Source organism: Varroa destructor, unplaced genomic scaffold, assembly GCF_002443255.2.
Source record: "Varroa destructor unplaced genomic scaffold, Vdes_3.0 BEIS01000001.1, whole genome shotgun sequence".
Classification (NCBI taxonomy): Eukaryota; Metazoa; Arthropoda; class Arachnida; order Mesostigmata; family Varroidae; genus Varroa; species Varroa destructor.
The window spans coordinates 34,130,863-34,151,833 of NW_019211454.1; the positions used below are offsets into that span (position 1 = coordinate 34,130,863).

Sequence of the window (20,971 nt, forward strand, 5' to 3'; positions counted from 1 at the left end):
ATTTTGGATAGCAATGTTTGCCGCTCACGCCCCCGATGGAGAGTGGATTGTCGTCTGCATAGCTCACGGCTTAGTACATACACAAGCAAGAAGGGTAAATAAAATAAACGACGGGTCTTTCTCCAGCTCTGTGCGGTGGTCTTTTTTTCGCTAGGGCGCTAGTGGAGTACTATAGACGGCTTTTGTGCAAGAATTGTGCAGCTATAAAATTGTGCCTCATTATTGAGCAGTATGGCTCCAGCTCCAAAATTTAAGTTTCAAGAGAATGAAAAAGTTCTGTGTTTTCACGGACCGCTTCTTTATGAGGCCAAGTGTATCAAAGCGCAGGTCAGTTCACGAATACCGGTAATAGACATTCGACCATGTACGAACCGTTACTGCTTTATAATTATTTTATTGGTCAGCAACGTCAAATTAGCTGCATTAGTCTGTATAGATCTGTGTTCGATGGAAAATTGCTACCTTCACTTGTTGAAAAAATTACGTGCTTCTGAAAAAAACATTCAAGTACCACCCGGGCAAGACAGAAGATCGCGCCAAAACAGTTGTGTGTGTGTAGACGGTCGGGGTGTAAGGTGGTAAATCGAATTTTGCGAAGGGAAGACTTGTTCTTTCAGATTAATAAAGAACGTAAAAACCACATTGTTCTCGCGGATAAGGCTCCGCAAATTTGTGTGGAAAATTATTAGTGAAGAAGGCTAAGGCATTTATTATGCTAATTTTGTTATTGTTTGTACTAATTTTGCAGTAAGATATATCGATAACAAGAGCACTTATTCCTCTAGGCGAACCACAGCTCTTTTGCTATGCTTGAGATATGTAATCGGTGAAAAAAATATGACAAAGGCAATTTTTTAAAGTGATTGATTTCGTTTTTGACATTTTTTGACTAATTGCTATTGGTAGCGAGGATATATATACTTTAAGCAATTTTTATTTTATCTCAAGATATTTCGATATTCGGGATATTATACTTATCGAGTAATCTAGTCGTTCTGTGTCTTTATGGTGTTTTTATTGGGTTTTGTCATACTGCGAAAAGCTCACTGCAACGAATTTAGTTTTATCTTCAAGGAAATAGAGAGAACTCTAGACAGAATGAGATAAAACTTCTTTTAAATTTGATGCGAAAAGAAAATGCCAAAGATGCATGTATTTCAACCGGCTGAAGTATTTAGAATAATATTTGTTTTCGAAAAGGCCATTAACATGCGTAGTTTATTTTAAAGGAAGATATTTCTTACATTAACACTTCGTAGCGTAGTGTAAAAAAAAAACAAGAAACCTGCTCTTACCAGTCTTAGGTCATTGTTTTTATTTATATGACATCATTTATTTATCATGTTATTGCAGGTGAAAGACAAAGTAAATAAATACTTTGTCCATTATTCTGGCTGGAACACCAAATGGGACGAGTGGGTACCAGAAAGTCGTATGCTGAAGGTAAATGATGCTAATCTTGCGAAACAGGCAGATTTACAAGCTGCCCAGCTTAAGGCTCGGAAAGAAAGTGGTAAAAGGAAAAGCTCAATCGGGGGTGCTGCTACCAGGGATGAGCGACGAGACTCTGCAACTCCGACGGGAAAGGAAAAAGATTCTGCTATAGGAAGAGGCAAAGACTCAGCCGACAAGAAAGAGAGACCATCTACCACTGGGTACAGTCTTTTAGAATTATTGTTACTATTATTAAATCATAGATTTATTTTAGATAACTTCATAGACGGCAGTTTTTTCTTCTTCTTTTTATCCAGGTAAAATTTTAACTCCATTACACCACGAATCACAACACTGGTAGTACTAAATAGCGGAAATTTTCATTACAGTTCGAGAAAACGCGATAGCACTTCAGCTGCCAGGGAAAAAGGATCATCTTTGGGAGCCACTAGTTCTGAAGAGCCCAAGAAAAAAAAAGCGAAGATTGATGCCCATGTAGAAACGGAAGAGCATTATATGCAAAAGGTCGAAATACGCATAAAAATTCCGGATGATCTTAAGAATCGACTTGCTGATGATTGGGACCTTGTATGTCGGCAAAGAAAACTTGTCAAATTACCTTGCGAATATACCGTGGACAAGATCCTTCAGGAGTACCTTACGCAAAAGATCTCGGTGAAGGGCACAACTTCTAGCAAGGAGTCAGCTATCACCGAACTAACAGGAGGTAAAGCGGAGATATATGATAGCAGTTATTGAATTGTGCGCAGTTATACAGCGAAATCAAATATATTCTATGAGCTCAAATATTTAATGCTTTTGCGGGTGGTCTAACAGCACAGGCAGTTAAAACAGTCTTCCCATTAAAATACATATTGCCTGTATATGAAGGATCTTTGGCTTTTGCAAAGCTTACTTTATCGAGAGCAAATATAAAATTGAGTATATCAGACTCAATGACATACTAAATAGGTTTGTGGTTTGTGGCTACGCAAGGAAAACGTTATTTGCAGTTTAGCCGTTTATTTTATGTATTTTTCGTCGGAAGGCTGTGTAACAGATGGACTCAAACTTAGCCCTGCATGGTGAGACAAGATATATAAACGTCTATAAGATAGAAATACAACGTTCAATAGCTAACTTGAATCTTCTACTGCGTGTTAGACTCGTATGATCACAAAGCTTCGAGAGATATTTTGGTTGCCTTATCGAGACTAATTGCTTATTCTTTAAAACATCTAATTACAATTATGGATTTTCAATTACAGGAATTCGAGATTACTTCAATTCTATGTTAGGCAAACATTTGCTTTACAAATTTGAGCGCCCGCAGTATGCCCAGGTGCTGGAAGAACATGGCCTAGATGCAAAGATGTCGGAGATTTACGGCGCTGTTCACTTACTGCGGATGTTCTCCCTTCTTGGCCGATTCCTCGCTTACACGGCTCTTGATGAGAAAGCCGTTCAGCTGTTGCTATCGCACCTGCATGACTTCCTTCGTTACATCTGTCGCAATGCACAATACTGTAACATGTGCGAATATGCCGTCGCGTTGCCTGATTATCACCGGCGGGCGATGTAGAATTCATAATGTAAACATTATACATATACATAACTAAGTATATATACAGCAGAGGTGATAGCATGCTGACGGCCAGGTAATTCTAGGGTACCGATGGTATTAGACACGTCGACAATTAGTTCTAAAATTGTGTGGGTTGTATGACAGTAACCATAGTTATTGATGGATTACTCAAATATAATGAATGAGGCTGACAGAAGTGTAACCGTTATAAGGCAGCATGACGTGCTAGCTTGCAAACCTGGTCCGTCCGGCGAAACGATTCATGGAGTTTATTCTAACTGCTGTTTGCGTCTTGCCAAGTAAATAACAACCTTTGAAATCTCCAGTGTTCGCTTAGGTAGTTAACTGTCAGTCACACATATTTTACCATCCTCAAAATTTGGAACAAATTTAATATATTTTTAAAGATGCTGTTATGTTGCTAGAGAAAGTCGCTCGAATTCGAAAAACAATAAGTAGGCTCAAGAGAGATTAATTTCTTATATCTCCACATAAAAATCACCTGTGGAATCTTGAAGAGCTAAAACTGCATGCGCCAATTTTCGTACAATTTAGGTCATATCTATACACGTATATACGAACTTATCGATCACGTAAACATATCCCTTCTGTTAATTTTGGAAATACTTATTTCTAGTTTGGTGGTTGCCTTGGCAAAACACTGAACAACTTGGCAAAACGTGTTCTTGTGAACTGCACTGTTGTATATTGGTAACTATGAAATGGAGAGTGTATTTGGAAAATGCACACCTGTATACAGAAAATATCATATTGTAGTTGAGACATACTCAACGACCTCGAAACCATTGTGTGTCATATGTACATAAATTCGGCTAATCCAAAGAAGAATTAGCCGACCGTTGATGGCAGATTATTGAATAAATATGAATTTAAATTCGAGCCGTAGTTTACTGAAATAATATATGATAGCTTTATACCAAATTAAAGCTTCGCACGAAAAGTACAATTTTATTTGAGTTTTTAAATTCTGGCATAATGAAGCGCACGACATGAGAGTGAAATGAGTGACCTATGCATATTTTATTAGCATTAATACTTGTCATCATAAGAAATTGAAGGTTTACATTAAAATACGATAAGGATACTTATATAATAAAAAGAAAGAAATGGGTAATAGAAGCCCAATTCAGTAAAAAATATCGTAATCAGAAACTTAGTAAAGGCAAAAATAGTATTTATCTATTTTCAGTAAATAATACGAGCACTGTATGGATTCGCATATGAGATTTATACAAAGATCTGGCAAGCAACACTGACCTGAATACCAATTATACTAATTATTACTAATTAGTAATTTGTCTATATCACCAGCTTAACCGAATTCTCGACAAACCGAGTCAATCTGAGTTCATATGTGGATGAATTATTTCGATCTCTTGTTTATTATCGAAATTAAGGAAGCGACATATTTCAAATATTTGTCTATATTTGCCTCTGAAATTACGGAGGAAAACATCGGTCTAGTAGACTAAAATCATTACAGTCGCTAAATTTTTGCTAGTTAAAGTAGCAACTAATTTCGGATATGTGGTTGTATCCCTCATATTACTTGGGCAGATTCCTGTCTATAGAAAATGGCGAAAATGGTGAATAAAGATTTATTACGATAATATCTAAATTTCGATTGCAGATAGTGAGTCTTTGACAGTGTATCTTTCGATTGCACACAATTTCTTACAGGTTATCTGTTTCTCTTTTTCACGAAATTGTACTAATCGAGTTGTAACTTAGCGAACACAACATACGCGAGGTTTAGTTATTCGTTGATATAAATAGCGCCCATACTATACCAATATACCGAATGAATAAGTATTCGATATTTAATCTTTGGTAATAACACTGACTGTTTTAGTATATTAATGATTCCCCAAAATTGAGTACGAACGTAAAGAAGCAGGGTCTCTTTACTCTGTAAACCCTCATAGTCATGAGAATAATAATATAACAACAAGCCTATATCACGTTCTGTGCTCGGAAAACTCTTATTCACTTTTTAATAAATCTTCGATGGTATCACTATGGATATCTTAATAACAACTGCTCGTCCAAAACGGAGAGTTAATATTCGAAAACAGTGGTTTCTAGCACTACGAACCGTACTCTTGTCGTCGTTACACAAACGGACAAAAACTCTGTATGATGAATGCACTCGAATCACCAGGCCATCGGAGATAGTATAATATCTGAGCACGATAAAATTACTTCTGTACGTCCTATTGACATCAAGTTTGTATTACCAAATACAACTGCTGTGTGGAATAGTTATTCATTATGATATAAGTTAGCTAAACGTAATAAATTTCTTACGCCGCAATAAAGCATTATGTATATGCTAAGCACTTTGAAAATTAGCGGGCTACGACGGCGCAGTACATCGAATGTTGCGCAGAATCAGGTGTTTCTCTGAGAGCGCACTCTCGAAAGCGTGATGGGTATCGGAAGACAGTTTCTTAAAGTTCTACTAGGACATAAAAAATGCTGTAACCATCAGGAATCCGCTGTCGATCCAGGTTAGTTCCTTGGTTGATGGTGCTCTTCTGCAAGGTGCCCTGAGAGGTGTTCTGCCGCTTTGGTTGACTTTTCGGCCGGGTAAGTAGTACCTTGTGTCGCCAGCACCGCACTGTAGTATTGCCTTGACTCTGGTCGATGCTGGCAAGCCTACCATGACGTCTATTACGGTGTTCGAGATGTACCAGTGAAATCTTCGTTTTTTTGTGCTGTGGATTTTTGCTGTGGATTATTCGACGTGGGTGTCGTGTGTTGCTCAAGCTCGCACTATGCGAAACTCAAGGGTTGCAGACAGCACTGGCGGACCGGGAGTTCTGCCTGCGGGGCCAGCCGGCCCCGGGGGCACGTCGCTATGGCGATCTCGGAGTATCGGCGAGTCCCTTTCAGCCCGGCCCCTTTCGAACGCCAGTGGAGGAGGCTCGCCTAGCGGCTCACGGTTAGAAAGTCTTAGCCGTTTTTCGCGGCTGTCTGTCCTCGCTCTCCCAAAAGGGAGTAGCGGTGTCACCGTCGATCGGGACGTGGGCGGGCTCGGTCGCTTTAGCTCTAGCGAACATGTCGTGACGACTTTCGGCAGCCAGATGGGTAACAAAACTTCATCTGAATCAGTGACTGGCACCCCTCGCGCTCAGAGGGGATCGCTGGTGACTAAGGGCGGACCTGGGCCTGGCAGCAATGCTGTACCTGGTACACCGCAGACACCTGCTAGCATGCGCCAGTCCAAATTTAAATTTGGTGCAAAAGGCAAGCCGAAAACGACACCGACGCAGTCCCGCAAAGTCAACGCGGCAGTGACAGATTTAGGTGAGTCCACTCCGAATGTAATCATCTCTCGACATTGCTGTTATTATTATTATTATTACTAAATTGTCATGATGATGATTATCGCATCAACTAATCAACTAACTACATAAGCAAAACTTAGGCAAGTTTTGCTTATGTACAGTGCCATTTCTTCGGGTTCAAAGCCGCTTGGGTAGAAAAACAAGCTGTTAATACATTCGTTCTGCGTGTTTTTGGCAATGTGCTTAGCAAAAAAAAAGACCAATACAAACTAAATTGTACACAACAGGTCTGTGGGAGGAACACGCAATTATTAGACGCGTGTTATTACCGTCTAAGATACTTCGTCTCTTTCATTCAATAATTAGAAGTTGAGGATTGTGCCGCATTGTTACAGGACTCTTCTCTGTATTTTTCTCATTTAGAAAACGATTGTCGTTCTCTCGTCTTGAAAACAACAAAATTTTTGTGGAAACAGTTTCGGAACGAAACGATAAACAACTGTCAATTTTATCAGAGACGACAGGGTCACAGCATTGTAAAATGTGCGCATGTTTTCCGTTCGAGGCGTTACTGCCAACAACAGGTGGTGAGTCAACTGTTGAGCTGGCTGTGTTGACAACGGTCTTTCTCCCCATAGACAGAATATTTGTCAGTTTCTTTTTTGGATTCAGCCATCCACAGTTCTGGTCTGCGTCTTCAATTGCTCATTCCGTTCCACTCAGTCTTTCCATCTCTTTACGCGGCACACGGAACAGATTAACACATGACAAGACGACGAAGAGAAAATGTAAATCGTACTAGTCGATTACGATGCTTTTCGCGCAGTCTCCACACACGCTTGCGCATACCCATATACACTCACACACATACAAAATCTGATTAATTTTAGTTCGAAACTTATCGTTCTAAGCGTTGCTTGGTAATCTTCCGGATGTAAATAATTTATTTTTTGTTATCAATGTGGCTCGTTAAGTTCTCTAAAACGTTTCTTGATTAGAGAACAGTAACAAAAAGTGGCATAGTAATGTGCAAAAACTGCTGAAAGCTGCTAACTACAGCGCACTAGACAAGGAGAAGAGTATTTTACGCGAAGTCGAACTACTTTACCAATTAAGTTACACAAAATAACATTTGTGATGGCAATAATTTTATAGTTGTCGCAGCGGCAGCAGTAACATCTAACAACTAACAGTGAATAATGCAAATTGCTACTAACAGTACCCTTGTACAGTTAATAGTAAATTTAGTGGTTGCCAGATGACCTGCCACAGGCATAAGGTCAACAGGCACCACAACAACAAAGCTTCGATCAAAGATCAACGCAACCTCGTGATCCGTTACCAGTAATTGCTTCTGTCCGAGCTGGTTATTTTATACGTAGGAAATTGGCGCTCATGATACTACAACTACAGCTTCTCATTAAGTAAGTTATTATATATATATAACCACTACTTAACTACTGACGGTGTGAGTGCTGTAACACGCTTTGGCACTATGTTGCCACGGCAGCCATCATCACACTTCTGTTTTCGTTTGCCGTCATTGTAAGTGTTGGCGAGCTCTTTTCTACCGGCTACCGAGCGCAACATAAAAATCAGATTGGCGTTACGGATTCAAATTAGCATAAGCAACTGAATTTCGCGCCATTGCGATAGCCCATTGCCTAGTTTGAGCTCTTCGTCGGACCCTTGGGTTGGAAACAGGAGCATGAGGGTAGGAAGGGGGAACCAAGTAAAGTTATTGGTCTGTCGAGCGAACCGCTGAAATGGTAGACTGGGTAGTTATACTTTATGTTGCTGTCCTTTATATTTCGAATAGTTTGTTGGTGAGGTTGTGGCGCGCTTGCCAAGCCAATCATCCCACTCCGTAAACGCCCCTTTCCTCCATTCATTCACTCGTCCGCTCGTCATTCACTTATAGCAACAACAGCACTTCATCAATCAAGCACCGGCTGGCACTATCGTTGCAGCCGGTATTCGTACAGCTTATCTGGCAAACAATACTGAATCGCTACTGCCTAGACTGTAGTAGCAACTTCATCGCCGTGATGAAGCATCGCAGCAGCCCATAGGATAGCAAACAGAGCATAGCACACCCGATCAAACGGGATTAAGGGGTAGCAGCAGCAGCAGAAGCAGTAACAGCGAACAGTGTAATACAACGCAAAGCGTTGGTAGTTTATATCCACTAACTAATCTCCGTTCAGCTGCCGCAACACACGAGTGTTATGCCAATCCGATTCAAGCTCGACTGATTCGTCCAGTAGCCAGCCACCGCAAAGAGGATAAGTGGTTCTGCTTGTAAACTACATCTAGTGTAGGCTTCACTTGTTGTGACTAGTTACTCTGTGGCGCTCTGGCCTACATCTCTGTTTGTGCGTTGTTTGCCTGAATGTTGGCCGGTCCATTTATCGAGCCGTCCGCCCGTCGTGTCCCGTGGTCCATCCGCCGCTAAGCAACCCGCTTCCTGCTCACTAACCTCTATAGACACAACATTATATTATTGCTAAATGTAGTTGCTGTAGTTTTACCAGTTGTCCGTGCTATTATGGGTCGGCTACGGAAGCATGCATTATTGCACTTTTCGTTCCGAGGGAGAGATATCATCATGATGCTGCTGTCAGTGCTGTAGTTACTGCTGCTACAGTGCCGCCTTATCTAATGAGAGCGACAGGTCCGTCTTTGTATAACTCTATGTAATGTTCAGTGTTAATCGAGGGGAGATAGCGCGCCTCTAAGCAGCTCTTCTTCTCTCTTGTCCTCGACTGTACTTGCTGCTATAGTGTTAATGGTGGTGATAGTGGTTCTGGTCACGCGAGTCTCAACAGTAGCAGCACGTCTGAAATGAGTGAATTCGATGCGGACCATATTACGAGCAGAGTTAGTGCTGATGCCGCAACCGCCGATGCCGTTTTGCCATACACTCAACCGGACCAGATATCCGGTGTTAAAATGCAAAACAACAGTCCGTATCCCTGAAACCTCAACTTTTATGGTCGAAAAATCACTAAAATTAGATTGATCTTATGTGTGCAGGTGTGTCAGAAAATAACGTATTCTTAAAACTTCGACCCTTTTGTACACTAATTATAATTTGTTATCTATGCAAATCAGTTTTCTTCGGTAAAAGCAAGCAGAGCTCTCTCAATTTTAGCCCACATTGTTACGGATTCTGTGTGTCTATTTAAACGCAGTGTTAAAAACCTGTATTAGCTGGACATGTTTTTCGATAGTGGGTTGCATCAGCAGGATTATGTACGATGACATCCTGAAGAGTTCTACAGTGCGACTTTCTTACATAGTCTTACATAAAATAGTGTAACATTATATATAATTTTTACATCATTAGAAGCGTTACTCTACTTTAATTAATAATAATTAATTTAATTTTACTATTTAATGTCTAAGTACTTACTGAATAAATATCGAGGCCATCTTTTTTGGTGTTTCTACTGCTTTAGTTAGAATGCCGTGTTTTAAATATCTAGTAAATTAAACATGAAAGTAGGTTGAATTATAGACAGGTACGTAGCTAATAATGCCGAAGGAACTATCTCAGCTTACTGAGTGACATTCGAGTCTTGGTTTTCTTCCATCTACTAGTGCAAACAAGCGGAAGGCACCGATGAGCTTGACAAAGGTCATGTGAATGGGTTAAATGAATGCTCAAATCTTCCAGACAAAATCACAAACAGACAAAACAGATAAATTGATCATTTTTCCCAATCGTAACTACGGAACTAAGGAGAAAATTGAATCAAGTATCATGTGTTGACTTTCAAATCGCTTCTAGATTCATTTTAAATGTATTTATGTACTGGCCAATATGAATATTTTTAATCCCATTATTATTATTAGGTCTGCATTTGTCTGCTTTTGCGGAGTTTGCTCAACTCTGGTGGTTATATTATAAAAAACGGCTTCTTCATGGGCGAACAATTCTATTACTAGGTTTGTTCATTACTCGGTGACGCTAAATAGACAACACGTTTACTATAGAGAAAGACTGCAGTTATCAGAGATAGATGCTAAGAATTTTTACTGACTGAATTAGTAGGCGGGATCTTGTTGAAAGACGAATCTTGGTTAAATTTTTATTTAATCAGTTATAAGCTATTTTGAATAATTCGAATCCTAGGATTTGCTCATAAGCTAATTCTAGGAATTTGCTTAAGGAACCGTTGCATGCCATTCCGTACTACTTGGAATATCGTATAATGTTTGTGTGGTACACCTGAATCATTTTCAAGTATCAATACCTTGCTCATATGGTCATGCGTAAGCGGCGTTTTATTATGTAAGGAATGTCGAGTATTACGTTTAGGGCAAATTGCGCAAAAATCTAATCTTTTGCCAATTAAATGTCTATAGAAGATATGACAACGTCAGCTAAATATGCGACTGAAGTATCTAGGTAATATGAAGCTTTAATGCAAGCTTTTGGACATGATCTAGTTTCATTACTACATGTGGCTAGTGTTAAACTTTTAAAAGACACGAAAACATTAGAAGTATTTTATGTGTTTTGACTAAGTTCTGTAGAAATATGTCAGTACTATACTAATTCAGACAATTTTTAGCGGTGCAAACATATTTTCTTCTTTTGAAAAAAAAAACGGTTGGATGACCTTTCATTCACTCATATTAAAAAGTACCTGTTGTTATTACTTTCATATAAACGTGTCAAGTTACATCTTACTATAGTCCAAAATTGTTAGGGAGATGTTAAAATACTGCCAGTATTTTGTGGCGAGCACACAAATGAATCCTTAAAGCATGCCAGTCAGGTAAGCGATATCCATAGCAACTGGTCTATTTACGCTCACAATTTAGATAAACTGATTCGGTCCAAATAGCTTACTAATGATTCTTTTGTATTGCATGTCCTGGTCTATTTAGGTAAAAAAGTCTCGAAAAGCGAACAACCAGTGTCAGCAGGTAGCCAAAGTCCCCTGTCCTCAGATACTCCTTTGGAGTGCCATGAAGCTCTTTCCCATATTACAAAAGATTCCGATTCAAACGGCCAAAACGATATGGCTGTTTCGCTGGGTGACATCTCGATATCAGAACGACGTCCCTTGCGGACAACACCGAGTCCCGGATCAACCCCTAAACGAAGGCCATCTACACTTAGCATTCCTTCGGGTTCTGCGTCGCCCTTCACGATCACTGCTCACAAACCCACTGTTTTACCAAAGGTGTCGACAGACGATGACTCTCCTCGAGTACCCGAAAGCAGGACGCCGACGACAGTAAGTGTCTGTATACTTGAGTAATATATCTAAATATAAAAAAATTAATTCAAGTATTAAAAAGTGAACATTCAAGGCATCAAATAAGAACAGAGGCGGGGAACTTTTATATATAAACCGACTTAGCCTTTCGTGCCCCCATTGATGTTTCATATCTGCTTCAGTTAGTCCTATTGATTCGTTCCTAATATAATGTTCCGACCGGAAAAAGCCAGTCCGTAAATTTGCACCGGCTAAACTTATAATACGCTATAGCTGGTCATAAGGTTAACAATAGCATTCCACGCTCGCCTGCTCAGTCCACCCCATTTTTCTGGACTTATTCATATCATTTCACCGACTACGAGTGGATATATATTTCGATTGTGTTCACTGCAAATGGGTCTCAGCCTTCGAATATACGCAAACCAGATTCATGCATGTATTGATAATAACAGCCGAAGTAAACAAAGATGTCGATGATAAATGCGGCTTCAATGCAGATGTGTGCATAATAGAAGTCGAAGCCGGTCGTAGAAATTTTGAGGTATTGTCTCGACAAGAGCGATCATATGTAGTAGCTCTGGACAATTGATCACGTTAGCTCTAGAAATTTTTCAGCAAAATTAAAGGAATGGCTTCTCCGAATGAGTTTCAACGGAACTTGTTTTCGTTTAGCTAGTTGTTGGTCGATTGCAGCCTATATAGTTGGCCAAGCGATACGCTAGGATTATAGCTAAAGGCTAAATTATTCCTTCAGCTGTAACTGATGCATAGTTTTTCTAGTTAATACAGGCATTGTGGATCGTTACTCCTAAGTGTACATGGCAACAGTATGCGCTGTCATTTTGTGGAGTGAATTAATAGATTTTGTTTTCTCTGTCCGATGATATCTATTTTCAGAGCAACGTCCTGCGGAAGGTAGCTTCTATTACACTGGATCGAAATTTCGAAAATCCTCGAACCCCACCTCGTACGCCACGTGCCCCAACCGATGCGCCAGGACTACATCAACAATTTGGCGATAAGTTTGAAGGACACATGTTACTTAACTGGTTAATGATTGGATGTGGTGATGGACAGAAAGCGGAGATCAAGGTAATTTTGTTGAAGTTGTGCTCGAAACTTTTAGAAGCTGGAATCATGACCTGCTGCGAGGATGAAGGGGGCGGGTCCTTCAAACTTAATCACATGTATGAATTTCAAAGGCAGCCGCCTGTGCAACAGCAATCTGCTCCAGCAACGAGGAGACTGTCAGCTGGAAGCACAGGCTCACTTTTGCCTAAAATAAGTGAAACGGGACCAACAACGTTAGAGGGTATGCAGGATGCAGAAATTCAATGTGAGCTTACTGGCACTGTGGAAGAACGAGTCCGAAATCTAGAACGCATTGCCCAGAGCTGCCAGACAGACGAGTACGAAGCGCGGGACAGCCTGTACAGCTCATTCAGAAACCCATCCGTTGAACAGGCATGTCAGCACGTATCATCGACCATTGAAGGATATACACAAACCGCAAGCGATAATGACAGCACTACGCTATCCTCACCTGGGTTAAGTAGCAATGTAGTGGATCACAGCAGTGAAGCACAAACAACTCCACTATTGTCAAAAAAAAAAACCTTGACAGTTGATCGAATGGGGACGCCTTTAGATCAAGCTATAGTATGTCCCGAAGCCAAAGAGCAAAGCCAAGCTTTTAACGAACCTCAATCGACAGCAGGACCCACGGCGGTGTCCATTACAAGTCTTCCAGCTGAAACAGGTTCATTGGCGGTGCTTTTGCCAATGAACCCTCTTCCTCCTCCACTGTTGATGCCTGATGTAGTCGTTAGAGCACCCCCACCACCGCCGCCACCCCCACCGCCACCCCCACCGCCACCAACATCTGGAGGCGCAGTTTTGGGTACACCACTTCCACCGCCTCTGCCACCATTAGCTGGTATGGGAGGCTTTGCGTCGTCACCATCAGTGCCCGAAATGGGTGGTCCTCCACCAGCGCCACCCCTCTCAGGATTGGTAAATCCACCTGCACCTCCGTCACCCTCTTTTCCGGAATGTGCCGGAGGTCCGCCACCGCCACCCCCTTTTTCGGGATGTACCGGAGGTCCGCCTCCGCCACCCCCTTTTCCGGGATGTGCCGGAGGTCCGCCTCCGCCAACGCCACTTCCTCCAGGAGCCCCCGGACCACCGCCGCCGCCAATGCCCGGAATGGGAGGTCCTCCACCAGTTCCACCTCTGCCTGGAGTGGTAAATCCACCTCCGCCTCCGCCACTTCCCCCAGGAGGCCTGGGACCACCACCACCTCCAATGCTGCCATGTCCTCCGGTCGGTGGTTGGAGCCAGGCGTATCAAAATGTTAGGAAACAGGTTAAACAGCCGAAAGCTCCAATGAAGCCATTGTTTTGGAGACGAATACAAGTTAATACGCCGCCAGCAATGACACAGCAAGCCGTCTCGCCTACACCGGACGATGGCGGTGCTGTCGATTCTCCACCAGAAGAAAAAACGTGTCTTTGGGAAAAGTTGGACGAGGACGAACCACTTTCATGGGACGAGTTTACAGAGCTCTTTGGACGTCAAGCTCCTGTCAAGAAAGTGGAAAGGGGAACGGCTAAAGATACAATAAAGGACAAAAAGGCCAAACAGGTCGTCAGCTTGTTGGATGGAAAACGTTCGCAAAATGTGGGCATTCTTATATCATCAAAGAAGATTGAAGTAGTTGATGTAGAACAAGCTCTATACGATGTCGATACATCTATTGTGCCACTGGACGTACTAACTTCGATCTTTGAACTGCGAGGAACTTCCGAGGAACTTGATCTCATTACGCGGCACCTGGAATCCAAGCCAGACGTCCCGCTTGGCAAGAGTGAGTTGTTCCTTTGGGGAATTTCCAAGATCCCATTTTTCGCTGAGCGTATGGCTTGCATCACTTTTGAGAGTAACTTTCCAGAAAACCTTGCATCAGTCGAAAATCGCCTTAACAACCTTAAGATAATATGCGAGACTCTACTAACGTCGCAGCACGTTAAAAATGTCTTCGCTATAATACTTGCGTTGGGTAACTATATGAATGGCGGAAACCGTGATCGGGGTCAGGCGGATGGATTTGGTATCGAGATCTTGGCGAAGCTAAAAGATGTGCGAAGCAAAGACAGTTCTATGACTTTGTTACACTACATCGTCCGAGTTTACGTGGACAAACACCAGTCAGAGGATGAATCCGCAGCTAAGTTCCCGCTGCCGGAACCCGCCGACTTCATTCGAGCGTCGGAGCTCAATTTCGACTCACTGAAAGAGGACCTCGACGCACTTAACCGTGAAATTCAAAATATGGAACGAAAAGTCAATAAAGTACTCGATAGCGTAACCGATAATGTCGAGCCTTTTAAAGGCCGTATGGAAGCTTTCCTTAAGAAGGCATACACCGAGCACAGTGAACAGAACGACAACTTTGCGGAGTGTCGTAAAGTGTTTGACAAGGTCACAAAGTTCTACTGCTTCGAGACGCGCAGCAATAAAGAGAGTGATTGGACGATGGAGTTTTTCACACCGTGGATTCCATTTAGCACTGACTTTAAAAATATTTGGCAAAAAGAATTACAGCGACGCGCTAAGGTTAAATTAGAAGCAGCGGCTAGCAAGGTACGTCATTGGATGCATGCAGCACGTGTGTATATATATATAGTTGTCATAATGATAAGAAACCAGACAGAACATCCAACTATTTTGATAGTACTTGAGTGCGTCTGTGATGCAAGAAGCAACAATTTAGACATTGTTGTAAACCCTCGCTGATTTATGAATCATATTAACGTTATTAAATCAATAATTATACTCAGTGTTCATTTTTCAGTTGAGTTTCTAAATGAAAAAGTTCTATTCGTGCTGTTCTTATTGTAGTAGTCGCTTATCGAGCGCTAATCAAATGCTAGTATTCGTAGACATGAGCCAACTCTGTCGTTTTGGTCACTTTTCTGGGTTGCAGGTCAAAGAATTAAAGAAGGCAAAACGTAAGGACATTGTAAAGAGTAAAGGCGGACTAAAGGAAAAATTACGCAAAAAGGGACTTCTTGGCGACTAGACTTGAAACAACTTGTGCTGGTACCAAAGTAGAGACACTCAGACACAGACACAGAGTTACCGTACGATTTATAGAATTATCGCAGCGGCTATATTATACTTATAGTTCGATATGCAATATTATTGAAACAGTTATTAAGTGCAGCTAGCCAAACAAAACACTTCCTGTTAGAAATCCATCAGGTTTTGGAATGGACGCTGCCGAGAGTTTCACAGTTGAAAAAATCATTAAGAAGCGCGCCATTACGCTTCCATGAAGTTTGTTTTACATGGATCTCATCTTCATGAATGTGTCTTGCCAATTTTTCAAGGAGTAGATTTTCGAATGCACAAAAGGTAAACGACGCAACCTGTGTATATAAAACGTGCAGCGATTGCTTTCATAATCTATGAACGTGTCAAATAATACAGCGTATCTTTCATCAGAACCCAACACAACATTTGCCACCAATGACGCGCGTGTGTTGTTTGTCATAAAGCCATCAAACAATACCACTGATCAGTTACCCTACTCACATACTTCATTAGTAAGGTATACAGGTCTATTGTCACTTTATGTTGCCTGCCAAAGCGTGCATGCATATGTGGAGGTGCGCAAGAGAAAAATGCGAATATTGTAAATTAATTCGCTACTCTAAAAGGAGCTGTTCTATGTTTACCTATGACCATTATACAGAATATCCGTAGTCAATACTAATCCGATTAATGTTGTTAATGTTAATGCACAAATGCAAATGATCTAAAGTGCTTTTCCATATTGAAAAATGAACACTAGAATATTATACATAAATATGGGAACTCCCGTTGGTTTTTAGAAACCAAATACTGTGATAAGTAGCCATCACACTTCAGAATCAAACGCAGTGATGAAGCTCGCAGAACAATAAAACATCTGCAAAATATAGAACTCTTCGGGGATTATTTTTTTTTATGTGGTAGTACGTACATTAGCTAGTTTAAGATTACCAAGTTAAACACTGATGCTTCCGTTTAATTTGTTGATAAATCAATTGACTATGAAAAGTTAATTTAAGTAAACTGCTTGAGTCGCCATATTGATACTGCAAGACAGACTATGCGACTTACATAATATGCTTCAAACAAAATATCATCTATGCACAATATATACTACAGTAGTGGCCCACTAGAATTATTACATAATGAACACGTCTTATACCTGTAGCGTAATTTCAAAGCAGTAACCACAGAAATGTTTTTATTAGTGTGGCTCCGAAAGCCTACACTAAATATTTTATTAAGACAAATATAATGTTACATGTTTTGTACAAAATGCGTAAAATAGAAACACCAGTCAAAGCTAAAACATCAACGGCCACTTCACATCTTATGAGAGCTGTACTACGAACCAAGAAGCTACGACTTAGTAGGAATGAAGAGCAGTCACTTCTGCGGATTATCAGCTCTGTCTCAGATCAATCGGTTTAAGGCACCCTACATTTTATGTTCACGCTGTGCCTCAAGCTGCCAGTACTTTTATTTTCGCTGTTTTTTAATGTAGCTTGCGTAAACTTTTGAAACACTTGTTCATTATCACAATAATTGCCCCTCGTTTTTAGCAGTCGTTTGTTCTTGTACGGGCTGCTGATCGTCTATGACTCCAGCAACCTCTTCATCGTCTTCGTCCAGAGGGCGCTCATCGGCAACGAATCCGATTGGACATTCAGGATATACCTGAAATAAGATGTGTAGAAAGGATTTAAGCAATCCATTCATCTATGTATTTGAAATCGATGATTTCAATAACGCGAGGCTGTTGCGCACTGACAAAGACGTGCATTTATAGTGTTTCATTAATTCATTACGGTAGTCCGTTACTATAACTTAATTTTCTGCGTCTTGTAAAACAAAGAAAGTCCCATTTATTAAGGCTCATAAATGTGCACTCATTGAGGCAGAATATTTTGACTGTGTTTTTCTCATATGTTATGCACCTCTGGTAAGTAAAACGAATTTACTGCCGTAATCATATTCTAGTCCAGATAACGTACTAGTGGTGATACCGTACACATGAACGTATGACACATTCTGCTGGGAAATAATTAGGTGCTTAGCTTACAGTTAGAAGTGAGCAATTAAGCATTGGCAACTGCAGATGGATGATTTTGCCTTTGACCTATTGAAGGTGTACTTTAATTAGACTGGGTCTAGCTAATGATATTACCTGTAGAGGGAAGTCAGCTTCACATTGCCCGGCACTTAGTTTATGCCAAATCCTCTAAGACACGAACTAAGGCATACTCTTGTAGCAGAATATACAAGGTACTTAGAGGTTCAAGAAAGCGTTTTAGAGACCACATGAATGATTATAGACCCGAACCGTAAATGCCTTTCCTTTTAACCCGACTACTTTCATTCAGTATTCCAAGCCATGTTGAAACCACTGCGTTCTTTGATAATTTATTGCATACGCTGCAGCACAAAGTAAAAAGTCCAGGCAGTTCACAATCTTTCTTTCATAATTTTGAGAGTGAGAGCAATGAACATATTGAGCAAGCCTTATTTCAGACGCCTTTTCGCATTGTCCTCGTTAATGTTTGGTAACGAAAAGGTCAGATACCCATTGAATGGCGCAAAACAATGCTCATTATGATTAACGACAAAAAGGCGCGCAACTTTTTATGCAAGTGCACCGTCCTTCTGTCTAAGACCTAGGGAGTTGTCAAGGTATCCCGGAGGATCATCGCAGTGTTCACGCCCTTTCCTTTAAGAGTGAGCCACACGACCCACTTTTGTTCAATAGAGGAACCAATTTTTTTACGCTGTAGTTCCGGGTCTTCGAGGAGCATAAAGCCCAAAAGGCTGAAGCAGCTCCCCATTTAGTTTTTTAGAATTGCTGAAAGACTAAGTTAGTGAGGTTACCGTGGTCGATGGTGTTGCAGAACTTGGACTATTTAATCAAATTACTCGAGTGGCATAGGCTTAGTTTCCTTTTCTTATCTGTACCCCTTAGAGGCTTGTTCAATGTCATCGATATTCAAGTTGCTGTTCTGGGTTATGCAGATGATTTTGTGGTGTTTGACGAAAGCTACTTCCACGTTTAGCAGTTTACAGCTACTTTTTGCGCCTACGGTTAGGGACACGTAATTGTCTAGGCCTGAGATACACCTCGTTTCGTGCTAACGGCTTTAGTGGCGAAGGTGAAACACGAAAAAAAGTTCGCTAGGACTGGAAATACACGTTTGAAAAATGCAAGCTATGAAATTCCGACATGATAATCGACTGGCAGCATTCAACTTTCGAAAACCGAGAGTTACAAGACACCCGCTTGTTCACTCGTATTTAAGTAAAACTTTTTTTCACCTAAAGGGCGCGGTTCGGCAAAGCGATCTCAGAAAGGGCGAAGACATGAGCAGCAGTTAATAAACCTCTTCATATCTTCATCTAATAGCATTAGATTTTTTCGATCTTGAGGTTGCATCAACATTATCGTTTTGCATTGTGCTAGTCTCGAAGCATTTAGCAGCAAACTAATTTTCTTAATGTTGGGCGTTTGTGGTCGTACACTGACAACTTTTGCTCGTGATCTTCTATATTACATTATTACGATTATTTGATCAACCTATATATATGTGTTAACTTATATATATATCGTTAACGATGCTTATTTATAGACCAACAGGAAGCCATTCAAACCAACAATTTCACTCCCAGTGTTTTTGATTTATAGCGACAAGCCATCAATAATGCATTATTGGTTTCGTTATGTTCAACTGTTCACAACAACGTCCGTTGCCAATGGCCGAAGATATGGGATATATCTATCCTCATACGCCTTAATATATTCGCTTATGTTCTATGTTGGGCGCTTATGACAGAAAAGTATTACTATCTTACTGCAACCTAAACAAAGCCTACCTTGTCACATCGTTGTTTACTAAGTCCCGTCTGATATGCTGCAAGAAAAGGATAGGCAGGTGAGTTGGTGTGAATGTTCTTCAAAGTTTCGAAGTCGCGTACAATGTTGGCGATGACTGGATCCTCAAAAGAAGTCTGATTTTTTGCGAGGATGCATGTGAGCTTTTGAAGGCAACGATTTTGATCAATGCTCAATAAATTCGAGTATTTGCGCTCGAACAGTTTCATGAAGTTCGGGTCACTCTGAAAAAAATAGTAAAAAGTGCCAAAAAAAGTTTCAAGTGAAAACCGAAACGAATTTACTGCGAAATCCCTCTTGCAACTATAATAGTGTGCTAGGTTATTTTAGGATTAACTCCCACCTAAATAATTTTTTTGGACGTTCGAAATTGATGCTACATATTGTTTTCAGTATCTCTGGGACTTGAAAGTGCGAAGATTTCTATGAAATAAAGCGGAAGATCTACAATAGGTTTCGTATTATCGAAAAGGCTCAAAAAATTATCACCATTTCGTAAAAAGTCATTTCAAATAGTCTAAAAATTCGATGCCCAAAATATTATGGCTGTTTTCTTGAGAAAAATGCTTATTGCCAATCGGGTAGTTTAGATGAGAGTTTTAATTTTTATTTTTTTAAATAGTTTCTAGCTTTTTCAAACCTTTCGAACATGCTAGCTTTTTTACATTCTTGCAATTAAAGGACCTTTGGTTTACGATCGGGCCAAAATTTGCATACACCTCTGGAAATTTTTTTATATATCTGGAACGTTTATAAAACGACCTCTAACGAGTCTACACTTACCATTATGGCGTTATTCACGATTACTACTGAAGTGCAAATTGTGAAAGAGATATTGTGAACCGAAGCCATAGTCAAAGCGGTACTACTGAATAAAAACGTCTGTGAGGGATGTCAGTTGTTGCACGTAAAGTACTTTTTATCCAGATATGTAAAAATTTGTTTCATTTAGATGATCTGCAAAGAAGCAATCCTGATTTTGTTTCAGTGTATATCGAACACCTTGCAGTTGCCGTCATCATGAATTATTCAATCGAGAATCTAGTTAAGATGACGGTGTTAGATAAGTTTGTGCGTATTTACAATGCGCCGCGGTCGCGTGTTTTTTTACTACCGTAGCTTTAAGTCAATAAACGTATGTATAAACGATCCGCGGTAGTACTCCAAAGTATGATATTACAGAAGATATCCAAAGGAGTCAGCGACGTCAAACAAATTAATACTACCAGTCAAATAAAAGAAATCTGTTATAAAACCTAAATACCTGGTACAAGCTTTTTACGGTCTTAAACTCGTGAAACAGAGACATCACATATTAGTAGGTAGGCATACTTCTAAGAAACTAAGCTAAATCATTATTTGCGCAACCTGCGAAATAATCTTATTATATAAAGTTAATAAAACAGAGTTTTATTTTATACTTATATAT

General features: G+C 40.4%; 3 protein-coding genes and 1 long non-coding RNA gene across 11 annotated transcripts in view; 2 read left to right on the forward strand and 2 right to left on the reverse strand.

The window, feature by feature from the left end:
• The first annotated feature begins 98 nt into the window (after positions 1 to 98).
• Positions 99 to 3,919, forward strand: LOC111243479 (mortality factor 4-like protein 1). Its single transcript, XM_022789119.2, has 4 exons — positions 99 to 327; positions 1,354 to 1,655; positions 1,824 to 2,161; positions 2,703 to 3,919. Exons 1-4 carry the CDS (start codon positions 232 to 234, stop codon positions 3,014 to 3,016), a joined length of 1,050 nt encoding a protein of 349 aa, XP_022644854.1. The 5' UTR covers positions 99 to 231; the 3' UTR covers positions 3,017 to 3,919.
• On the reverse strand, positions 2,438 to 5,451 carry LOC147758551 (uncharacterized). Its single transcript, XR_015316220.1, has 2 exons — positions 5,136 to 5,451; positions 2,438 to 2,990 (listed from the first exon to the last, which is right to left on the reverse strand). It is a non-coding gene; the product is annotated as an uncharacterized LOC147758551 (long non-coding RNA).
• Positions 5,448 to 16,554, forward strand: capu (formin protein cappuccino). 7 transcript variants are annotated; one of them, XM_086993801.1, is made up of 5 exons: positions 5,473 to 5,629; positions 5,810 to 6,349; positions 11,230 to 11,582; positions 12,465 to 15,209; positions 15,553 to 16,554. In XM_086993801.1, exons 2-5 carry the CDS (start codon positions 5,818 to 5,820, stop codon positions 15,646 to 15,648), a joined length of 3,726 nt encoding a protein of 1,241 aa, XP_086849927.1. In that variant the 5' UTR covers positions 5,473 to 5,629; positions 5,810 to 5,817; the 3' UTR covers positions 15,649 to 16,554. The 7 variants fall into 7 exon arrangements, with proteins under 7 accessions (XP_022644849.1, XP_086849927.1, XP_022644847.1 ...); XM_022789114.2 differs by lacking the exon at positions 5,810 to 6,349 and having other exon boundaries at positions 5,448 to 5,550; XM_022789112.2 differs by having other exon boundaries at positions 5,473 to 6,349.
• Positions 16,555 to 16,858: 304 nt separating this feature from the next.
• LOC147758552 (uncharacterized) overlaps positions 16,859 to 20,971 on the reverse strand; it is an 8,220-nt gene continuing 4,107 nt past the window's right edge. For both annotated transcript variants that reach the window (XM_086973771.1, XM_086973774.1), the window contains exons 2-3: positions 19,524 to 19,766; positions 16,859 to 17,339 (exon numbers count right to left, since the gene is read on the reverse strand). In XM_086973771.1, the coding sequence (XP_086829897.1) occupies positions 17,199 to 17,339; positions 19,524 to 19,766 (384 nt within the window). In that variant the 3' untranslated portion in view covers positions 16,859 to 17,198. The remainder of the gene's footprint in view (positions 17,340 to 19,523; positions 19,767 to 20,971) is intronic.

Coding starts and splice junctions, on each gene's coding strand:
- LOC111243479 (XM_022789119.2), top strand. CDS start 232: ATGGCTCCAGCTCCAAAATTTAAGTTTCAAGAGAATGAAAAAGTTCTG. Junction 1,656..1,823: donor GAGAGACCATCTACCACTGG/GTACAGTCTTTT, acceptor TTTTCATTACAG/TTCGAGAAAACGCGATAGCA. Junction 2,162..2,702: donor TATCACCGAACTAACAGGAG/GTAAAGCGGAGA, acceptor TTTCAATTACAG/GAATTCGAGATTACTTCAAT.
- capu (XM_022789112.2), top strand. CDS start 5,818: ATGCGAAACTCAAGGGTTGCAGACAGCACTGGCGGACCGGGAGTTCTG. Junction 6,350..11,229: donor CGCGGCAGTGACAGATTTAG/GTGAGTCCACTC, acceptor TGGTCTATTTAG/GTAAAAAAGTCTCGAAAAGC. Junction 15,210..15,552: donor TAGAAGCAGCGGCTAGCAAG/GTACGTCATTGG, acceptor TCTGGGTTGCAG/GTCAAAGAATTAAAGAAGGC.